At 52.8% G+C, this 10247-nt stretch overlaps 1 protein-coding gene across 3 annotated transcripts in view; it reads right to left on the bottom strand.

Moving 5' to 3' along the window:
• Nucleotides 1-731: 731 nt before the first annotated feature.
• The window catches only part of ABCG1 (ATP binding cassette subfamily G member 1), a 78136-nt gene continuing 68620 nt past the window's right edge, over nucleotides 732-10247 (bottom strand). For 2 of the 3 annotated variants that reach the window (XM_007969039.3, XM_073010806.1), the window contains 7 exons: nucleotides 9620-9804; nucleotides 9382-9483; nucleotides 7492-7660; nucleotides 6515-6615; nucleotides 6074-6232; nucleotides 3372-3490; nucleotides 732-1815 (listed from right to left, as the gene is read on the bottom strand). In XM_007969039.3, the coding sequence (XP_007967230.1) occupies nucleotides 1587-1815; nucleotides 3372-3490; nucleotides 6074-6232; nucleotides 6515-6615; nucleotides 7492-7660; nucleotides 9382-9483; nucleotides 9620-9804 (1064 nt within the window). In that variant the 3' untranslated portion in view covers nucleotides 732-1586. The remainder of the gene's footprint in view (nucleotides 1816-3371; nucleotides 3491-6073; nucleotides 6233-6514; nucleotides 6616-7491; nucleotides 7661-9381; nucleotides 9484-9619; nucleotides 9805-10247) is intronic. The other variant, XM_007969046.3, reaches the window with a different exon arrangement.

The following is a 10247-nucleotide window of genomic DNA, read 5'->3' as shown; positions in this document are numbered from 1 at the left end:
CCTTTGAGCTGGCATGGCCTTGGGCATGATGTACTGTAACTATTTACAGATGACGAAAAATGTAGCTCAGAAAGGTTCACTGATTTGCCCACAAAAACACAGCCTTTCCATCGGAAGCCTGGATTCTTGGAGAATGATATTCTAGAAGGAGGAAACAACGGCATTTTCCTAAAGATGGACTTCTTTGGCCAGAATCACCTTCTCCGCGTGTAGTCAAACTGCCTCTGAGAGCTGACAAGCACACGGGCAGCCTTGTTATGAATTCAAAGGCCACTTGACCTCCAGATAGGCACCTGTTCCTGCCCTAGTGGGATTTGACCTACGTGATTCAGTCGTAAGAAAGAAGCGGTTTCCAAAATGCAAAGTTTACACAAGCCTAACACTGAGGTGGTGATGTGGCTGTGAGATCACAAAAACCAGAGATGAAATCCCCCACCACTCGAAATGCATTGTTTGATCAAGTTTCAAATGCCTCTACACACTGAAGTCTACTGACTTTGCCCTAAGCCCTTGGATTCTGATGCCATCTTGTTGGCCTCCTCCCCTCTTGCACAGTTAGCCCACCTTTCTCTGCTGGCTGCTCCTGCAGAGACAACCCTCAAAGGTCATGCCTGAATTTCCCTAAGCCCTGCTCTTCCAGGTTCAGTGGAGGTAGCTGAGGTGATATAGGAGGAAAGGGATGCTGTTTGTTTGTTTAAATCAACCTAGGCAAAATTAAGGTAGTCAGAAAGTTAGGAAGAAACAAACAATATATTTTGCTTAAAATAAGAAGCACGTGGAAAATAAAAGACTTTGAAAGAGTTGGCCAATGTCTTCTTACAATGTTTTGTATAGCTTTTAAAAATTTCTGCATGGCTCAGTGGAGAGGGTGTCCACGTCTTCCCTCCACCTGGAACCTGCATTCAATCCTTCACGAGTGCTGTCTGCGTATGAGACCAGCTAGGTGATTCAGTTAAACCCCTTGGCTCTCTAAACAAAGTACGTGATTCACCCCGAATCATTCTTCAGCAAGTACTAAAAAGGTACAGTTTCTTCAAATGAATGCAATTGATCAACTTTTGGCTTGCAAAAATGAGTTCTCACTGGAAAAGAGACACACCTTAGAAAGATGAAACTATGAAAAACAACAGTCAAAAAATGGAATCGCTCCGTGCTCGGCGCCTCTGCCCCGAGACATCTGACTGTGCAGCCAACAGCCGAGAGGTTGCTTGCGGTTCCCCATCCAGGACCCACGGTGCCTGGTACTAAGGAGCAACTGGACTGAGGAAGCCTCTCATCACCAGCTGTGTTGCAGTTTTAAATTCTGCCCCAGTTGTGGTATTTAAAATTCTGTATGTAAAAAACAAACAAAAAAAACCACCGACCTTCCTACATCTTCCTAGTTAAAGCTAGAAAGGGGAATGGAGAGAACCCAACCCAGCTGGGCGGAGCGACTGAACACGAGACACCCACAAACCCAACGCGGTTCTAGGGGTTGGATCAGAAGAGTCTCTGCATCATCGGTCGGGCACAGGCTTGCCTCCTCGATTCTAGACGTGCCCTTGGCCACAGTGTCTAATCTTCCTCTTTCCTGGCATTCGGGTGTTTTACCTCTCTGCCCGGATTTTGTACCTGAGGACAAAATAGGCAATGAGGCGCAGGGAGATGAAGAAAATCCCGAGTACAATGAAGTCCAGGTACAGCTTGGCGTTTTCCACGTCCAGCTCCCGCAGGATGGCCTCCGACTTCTGGAAGTGGCATGTCTCGTCGATGTCACAGTGCAGATCTTCTCGGTCTAAGCCGTAGATGGAGAGGATGACCCCTTCGAATCCATACCTAAGAGGAAAGGCCGGGCATGAGGGAGGACGCTCTCCCAGCCAACCACGCCGTTGGCTGAAGGTCGATGTTGTTCACCCTCCCTGCGATTCCCAGCCTGGCTGTCCTCCCGTCCCAAAGGGCTGCCTTCCCCAGAATACTTCCTCACCGCCCACCATCTTCTTAAGATAAACATGGGCAACAGCTCCACTCTGTTTTTCTTCCAATTTTGTTTCTTCCAGGGCCCCGAGCAAAAAACCAAGTTGAATGAACAGTACATATTCATTCACTGGTGAAATGCACTGAGAAATCTTTTGTTCACTTCTGAGGTTACGTGCTTTCTATCGGTTGGAGGGAATCATGGGCTGGCCAACTTGCAAGGACTTGAGAACATTTATATGAAACATTCCTGCCCCCCCCCTCTGCTCCAGCCGTGTCCTGTCAGAACAAAAGCACTCATTTTGAGAAGAAAGATGTCGGTTTCTGATTTCGTGGTGTTGGAGCACACACAGATTGTTGTAACTCTGTACAAGGGCTTTGTTTTCATTCTGTTTTCTTGAACAATATACCTGAGTCTGAACTGACATTCTAGAAAAGAAGAGCTTGTTCCAAACTTTGGATCTTTGCATCACGTGGAACTTCTGCAGCTCGGAAGATGGGTGCTGCCCCTGGTGGGGCCAGCGTGCCAACACCCCGCTCCGCAGAGGGCACGAAACCCTGTAGCTAAGGACCTGAGGCACTGGGCATTCTTGTTCCAAGATATTAGGATGTTTAAAAGCTTGTTTAAAAATAACTTGTTTCCCACCAGATTTCCTTCCTTCCTTCCTTCCTTCCTTCCTTCCTTCCTTCCTTCCTTCCTTCCTTCCTTCCTTCCTTCCTTTCTTCCTTCTTTCCCTCCCTCCCTCCCTCTTTCTTTCTTTCTCTCTCTCTGTCTCGCTGTCACCTAGGCTGGAGTACAGTGACACAATGTCGGCTCACTGCAATCTCTGCCTCCCAGGTTCAAGAGATCCTCCCACCTCAGACTCCGGAGTAGCTGGAATTACAGTTGCGTGCCACCATGCCCAGCTAATTGTTTTGGGTTTTTAGTGGAGACTGGGTTTTGCCATGTTGGCCAGGCTGGTCTCGAACTCCTGACCTCAAGCTATCTGACTGCCTCGGCCTCCCAAAGTGCTGGGATTACAGACATGAGCCACCACACCCAGCCCCCACCAGATTTCTTATAAAGGTTTTACAATCAGCATTTGTTAGGAGCACTGTTCACTTCGGGGAGGAAGAACGTTTCTAAAAAATGGAAGCGCTTCCACCAAAGGCAGCTCTTGGAAACACCCAGAACACTTGGGCCTGCCATGGCCCTTGGGGTGCGAAGCGCTGGTTTGTGTGGCCTCCTTGTTTAGTGTGTGTGTGTTGGCGAGGAGCAGGTGGAACTAGCAGGAAGATGGAAGGCATGGATCCTCAGATGTGTGATCTGCACTCGGCCGGCAGCCCAGAGTGGCTTTTGTGAGCCCCTCACACCGCTGGAGGCAGTTCTTCCCTCGTGACCCTCGGTCCCCACGCCACGTGTGCCCTGCGCCCGCTACCTGACATAGGAGATGTAGGACATCCACTGCAGGTATGTGGGGATGGTGTCGAAGCTGACGAAGAACCCCGAGAACAGGAGCACTGGGATGGCTGTCACCGGGCCCACGAAGGTGGCCACCTGGAGTTGGGGGCACATGGGACAGATGTAGCAGAACCTGTAGCATGGCCTCCTGCAGAGGAGGCTCGCCCATCCCAGCTTCCCCCGGGGCAGGGCCAGGGCACCTTCTGGGCATGGTAATGAGGGTCCTTAATGGGGCAGAAGGTGCAGCGTCCCCGAGGTGTGGGGTCACCATCTCTGAGGATCCCCCAGCTGCCCTGCTGCAATGTGGCAGCCCCAGAGCCTCCTACAGCCCAGGATGAGCTGGGACCTGGTGGATGTGCCGGGACCTGGTGGATGTGCCCAGGCCAGACAGATGGGGACACACCCTCCTCAACCGGCTGCTGCCTGCTCCTCCACAGCTGTTCCCGGGGGGCTAAGGCCAGTGCCTGGCCCATGGCAGGTATGTGATGGGCACCCCCACGGTCGGGGCCCAGTGGAAGGACTGCAGCCTCCATAGGCGGGATGGATGCCTGCCTGTCGGCCCCTCCGGGAGAGCAGCCCAGAGACGGAACAAACCGCCCTGACTCAGGGTTCACAGTGAGCACAGGTCCAGCCAGGGCGCTGTGTGTATGGGGGGGTAGGAGGTTGTGTAGAGTGTGTGTGGTGTGTGCAGTGTCTGCTGTGTGGTGTGTGGTGTGTATAGTGTGTGGTGTGGTGTGTAGTGTGTGTGGGGGGTGTGGTATGTGGTATGGACTCTGTGATGTGTGTATGTAGTATTTGTGTGTAGTGTGTAGTGTGGTGTGTCTGCAGTGTGCAGTGTGATGTGTGTGTAGTGTGTGGTGTGTAGTATGTAGTATGTAGTGTGTAGTGTGGTGTGTAGTGTGTGGTGTGTGGTGTGTAGTGTGTGTGGTGTATAGTGTGTGTGTAGTGTGGTGTGTCTGCAGTGTGTAGTGTGATGTGTGTGTAGTGCGTGGTGTGTAGTATGTAGTGTGTAGTGTGGTGTGTAGTGTGTACTGTGTGGTGTGTGTGTGGGGTGTGGTATGTGGTATGTACTCTGTGGTGTGTGTATGTAGTATTTGTGTGTAGTGTGTAGTGTGGTGTGTCTGCAGTGTGTAGCGTGATGTGTGTGTAGTGCATGGTGTGTAGTGTGTGTGGTGTGTAGTGTGTGTGGTGTGTAGTGTGGTGTGTGTAGTGTGGTGTGTCTGCAGTGTGCAGTGTGATGTGTGTGTAGTGCGTGGTGTGTAGTATGTAGTATGTAGTGTGGTGTGTCTGCAGTGTGCAGTGTGATGTGTGTGTAGTGCGTGGTGTGTAGTATGTAGTATGTAGTGTGGTGTGTCTGCAGTGTGCAGTGTGATGTGTGTGTAGTGCGTGGTGTGTAGTGTGTGTGGTGTGTAGTGTGGTGTGTGTAGTGTGGTGTGTGTAGTGTGGTGTGTGCAGTGTGATGTGTCTGCAATGTGTAGTGTGATGTGTGTGTAGTGCGTGGTATGTAGTATGTAGTGTGTAGTGTGGTGTGTCTGCAGTGTGTAGTGTGATGTGTGTGTAGTGCGTGGTGTGTAGTGTGTGTGGTGTGTAGTGTGGTGTGTGTAGTGTGGTGTGTGTAGTGTGGTGTGTGCAGTGTGATGTGTGTGTAGTGCGTGGTATGTAGTGTGTAGTGTGTAGTGTGGTGTGTCTGCAGTGTGTAATGTGGTGTGTTTGTATTGTGTGGTGTGTACTGTGTGTGGTGTGTAGTGTGTGGTGAGGTGTGTGTAGTGTGTTGTGTCTGTGTGCATGTGTGCCGTGTGTAACCGTGCAGACAGGGGCATCCCAGTCCTGCTCTGATTAGTGACCCCTGCAGAACCTGAGCGCTCTAGGCAGGAGGCCTGGGGGTGGCTGAGCAGGTGCGCTGGGGCTGGCCTTGGGGGACATGGGTTGCTGCAGCTGGTGTGGGCCCAGCACCTTCCTGCCGTGTCATCTTTGGTCCCATGGCAGCCTTGTGAGCCGGGCTCCGTGGCTATCCTCATCTAGGGTGAGGGCACCTGGGCCCTGGGGGCCAGGCAGCCGGCTCGTGGTGGACTGGAGGTGACCCGGGAATACACTGCAGCCAGCATGGGACCCTGGGGGCCTCGAGAGCAGTGCTTTTGTCCGGAAGGACAGGCTCAGGCCGAGTGTCCCGAAGCCACAGAGGTAGAGAACCTGCAGGTGCACGTGGGTGGCAGGTCGGGGGACAGGGTGGGCGATGGGAGGAGGAGGGGACCATGGACAGGCCGAGGGTCCCCGCAGAGGCAGCAATGTGTAGGTGTTGAGAGCTTGGCTCCTGAGACAGCTGTGTGACCCCCTGACAAATCACTTTGCCTTCTGGGCCTCAGTGCCCCCCTGTGAAAAATGGGGCCAGCACAGCACCTAAGCGTGGCGGTGCTTGGGGCTACAGGAGCTCAGATTTGGGAAAGGCTGGGAAGGGCGCCCAGCACGCAGTCGGCACACGTGAGGCTGCCCGCTCTGCGCACTGTGGAAGCCAGCCGATCCTGACCCCCGACAATGCGGGCCCTTCCTGTGGGAACGACCCCATCTAGGGGGGTCAGGGCAGAAGTAGGGGGAGGGGTGGCAAAGCCCCCTAGCTCAGGCCAAGATGGTGCAAGGAAGCCCAGCCCTCATGCCCTCACTCAGCGCCTCCTGGGCTGGCACCTGCAGGGACGTGGAGGCGGCTCCGATCAGCAGGCCCAGGGACTGTGCCACCAGCGAGGTCATGGTGCCCAGCGCAGCAAACAGCACGAAGCGCACAGCGTCGGACGGCTGTGATGTCATCCAGTACACGATGCTGCAGTAGGCCACTGGGAACATGATCTGGAAACAAGGGCCCATCAGCCTTGGGCTCGGCCGCTTCTCACTACCGCAGGCCAACAGCAAAGCTCCTGGGCAGCCCGCCCTTCCCTGTAGCTCCCGCCAGAGCTCCCGACGTCGGGTCCTTCCCCACTCCCCACAGCTCCTGCCAGAGCTCCCACCAGAGCTCCCGACGTTGGGCCACGCCACCCTGCATCCTGGCAGGCCCTCTTACTCAATATAAAGGGTGTACAGGAGAACTCTTGCCCTCGTTTCCTATTCCAGCCCCTGCCCTGGCTAACACACCTGAAAGGGCACGTCCGCCATGGTCTTGGCTAGGTAGTAGGCCTTCAGGCTGTACCAGTAGTTCAGGTGTTCCCGAAGAAAGACTCCCATCTCCAGGGGAACTAGGAGATAGAAAAGCAAAAAAAGAAGGGTCAGGGACCACACGCAGCGAGTCTGTTTAACATCCCAACCGGCGATCTTGAGCTGAGCGGCTCATAACCCAGCTCTGGCCTAGGGCACTGAGAGACTGAACAAGCAGAGGACGTATTTTGCTAGCCTGGAAAACTCGCCACCTATGCGGATAACCTGAAGAGTCATCGGGTGGAGAATCAGGGTGGGGAGCGTGTCTGCGAACACAAAGCATCATCTTAGTGATGAATGCAAGGATTCGTGCTTGGCCTTCCTCTTCCTGAGTCAGCCTCTTCTGAAACTCCGCATCAGCGTGGTCCCTTCCCGTGAGCAAGGCTGCGAGCTGCTCTTGGAAATCAGGGGCGGCTTGGGGAGGAGGTACCTAGGGAGGGGCTGTTTATGCTGAAGTTCCGGAGAAGCAGCAGCTGTGTTCACTGTCGCCCAAAGTGACCAAAGGCAGCCTCCTTGTGAACAAACTGGAATTGTGTGGAGATCCATCTAAGAGAGCTTCTCTGCTCCTGAAGTGGGCTGTGCAGAGCTAGCTTAACAATTGAACTAGGTAACGCTTAAGTAGTAGAGTTGGGGGGCTCCTAATCAATGAATCTTTGAGAAATCCCCCTCCCATCAGCCTTCCACCATGCTTAAAAGTCTTCCATTCGGGATTCATTCCTTTAGCTTAAGTATTATATTTTCTTATCTAACAGCAAATACAATACAACTTGCATCTGTCAACAAAGAAGATGATATTTTAAAAAACAAAAACATTGTGTTTAGAAAACTCATCCATTGGTCAAGGCATGACCTCAGGCCCCCCATGCTTGGGTAGGAATTGAAAATAAGGAAGAAGGGGTCTGTGGTCTGTCACTCACATGTCAGAACAGTGGGCATGAGGGCCGCAAACATGAGGAACAGCATGGAGAAGAAGAGGAAGCCGGAGTTGCTCAAGACCTTCTTGGCTTCGTTGCCGATCCCCAAGTACAGCAGGCCGATAAGGAGGCCGATCCCAATGTGCGAGGTGATGCGCAGGTGCGTCAGGACCTGGGGGCAGACCCGCGTCTTACCCGGTGCATGCGCAAAGCTGTCCTCAGCCCAGAGAACAATCTGGCTGCGGCCTTTGGAAGCATGGGAACCTGAACTCTGTGAGAGCAGTTCTTAGACTTTATCCTCTCTTCTCCTCCAGAAAAACAAGCCAAACCCTAAAGCAACTCACATACACACACACGCGCATGCTCGCACACACATATGCACACATGTCAGGCTTTTGTTGTGTTAAAACAGACATAATTACTATCCTTTGTTAAAGATTTAAAAATGGAGAACAAATGAAGTCTACCCTCAGAAGAGAGGAAAGGTAAAAACAATGGTGAGGGAAAAGTGGCCATATCAGAGGCTCCAATAACTCTGGCGTGGGCTGCGGTGAGCCTCTCTGTCTTTCAAATTAGGTCCCAGAAGCCATGGCAGGCATTCAGCCGTTCCTAAGCAGGTGGCCAGATTGTCCACTTCTCTGGTGGAACTATGGTTCCCGCGTATTCATCACCTCCTTCCCTATAAGGAATTGTCCAGCCCCCCACCCCAATCCTCATAATTCACAGTGCTTTCCTGAAGGAGAAATGGACTTGCCTACAGCCCTGGTTTCAGGCTCGGCCATGTGACTTGTTTCGGCCAATGGCAAGTGAGTGCAAGTGACAATTTGCCACCTCCAACTGGAAGTTTTAAGGGTTGTCATTTGGTTTCTCTCTTGCACTTTTCCTTTGACATGTTGCAGAAAGGCATGTCCAGATAGGAGCTGTCCCAGGATGAGAAGACTTATGGGACGGAGCCATGATACAACCCACCGTTGCCACCCCAACACAAGCAGGACACAAATATCAGTGGAGGGAGACACGTACGTTATGGGAGTGTTTGTTACTGCAGCATTACAGTGAACGCTGACTATTGCAAATGGAAGAAAAGTAATTTGAAAGTTTGGTGGTATGGTTTGGGTCTGTGTCCCTACCCAAATCTCATGTCAAATTGTAATCCCCAATGTTGGAGATGGGGCCTGATTGGATCATGGGGGTGGACTTCTTTGGTTCTGTGCTTGTGACAGTGGGTGACTTATTGTGAGATCTGGATGTTTAAAAGTATGTAGCGCTCCATTCCCCTTCCCAGGGGAATGCCGGCCCCTCCCCTGCCTTCCACCATGATTGAAAGTTTCCTGAGGCCTCCCGGGCTATGCTTCCTAAGGCCTGCAGAACAATGAGCCAATTAAACCTCTTTTCTTTATAAATTCCCCAGGCTCAGACCTGCCTGCCATCCTTCCTTCCTGCCTGCCTGCCTTCCTTCCTTCCTCCCTTCCTCCCTCCCTCCTTCCCTTCCTTTCAGATGGGAGTTTCGCTCTGTCACCCAGGCTGGAGTGCAGCAGCACGTTCTTGGTTCACTGCAACCTCTGCTCCCTGGGTTCAAGCAGTTCTTCTGCCTCAGCCTCCTGAGTAGCAGGGATTACAGGCATGCGCTACCAGGCCCAGCTAATTTTTGTATTTTTAGTAGAGATGGGGTTTCCCCACGTTGGCCAGGCTGGTCTGAACTCCTGGCCCCAAGTGATCCGCCTGCTTTGGCCTCCCAAAGTGCTGGGGCTACAGGCATAAGCCAGTACACCTGGCCTCAGACATTTCTTTATAGCAATGTGAGAATGAACAAACACATTCCGTCAGGATGAGTCTATGAGAAAATGACACACGACGTCCCTAGCCACGGGAGAAGATGTGGGGCAGCCTTACCGAGTCCCTCATGATGCTGAGGAAGGTCCTCTTGAAGAGGATGCAGAACTGCGTGAGGCAGCTGGCAGAGAAGCTGTGGCAGCCTTCCATGGACGAGGAGTCCTGAGGACACACGCAAGAGGGGAACGGGTGAAAGCCAGTCAGAGCCGCCGCTCCTTCTTGCTCGGAAAGAGCTCTCATGCAGCGGTGCACAGTGCCACATGCAGCCTTCCCCAGGGGGCTTCAGGATTTGCATTACCTTTCTCAACCCCTTTAATCGTTTTGCCTGCTTTACCTCTTCAGAGGGCCGGTGCCAAAGAAAAGGGTTCACCTCGGCATCACCCCCGAGGTCTCTCTTGTGGTCGGAGTCACACATGCCCTCCCGAACCGCTCTCACCAGGCGACTGTTCTGATCGCCGTACTCGCCAGATGCAACCTCCATGACTGCAGGAGACACAGACGCAGGGTCAGCCCAGGTTCCAGGAAGGACGGCCCAATCACCCAGATGCGAAAGTCGTTATTCAAGTGGGAATGTTTTAAAGTGATTCCATAGATACTGCCCGGTGGTGCTAATGGCATGATGTCAAAGTCATTTATCAACCAGCGTGCGGCTCTCAAATCCCCCAGCAAGGCCCTTTATCACGTCAGGAGACTGGAAACGCAAACACACACTGTGCTGTCGGTGGTCTGAGAGGTAATGAGCTCCTGCATCTACCGACTGCTCATCCAGCCGGTACTTACTGAATGCCTGCTCTGGGCCAGCCTCCAAGGTGGAGCTGGGGAGGGGAGCAGAACAAAGGGCTCCTCCTTGAGGGACGCCTCCTTGAGGAGCTTGTGGTTTGGCAGGGTATGATGAGAGCCACAGCAGTTCTACAAGACGGCAGAGA

Source organism: Chlorocebus sabaeus, chromosome 2 (genome assembly GCF_047675955.1).
Source record: "Chlorocebus sabaeus isolate Y175 chromosome 2, mChlSab1.0.hap1, whole genome shotgun sequence".
Lineage (NCBI taxonomy): Eukaryota > Metazoa > Chordata > Mammalia > Primates > Cercopithecidae > Chlorocebus > Chlorocebus sabaeus.
The sequence above is the reverse complement of the archived record's forward strand: the minus strand, read 5'-3'. Positions and strand labels throughout refer to the sequence as shown.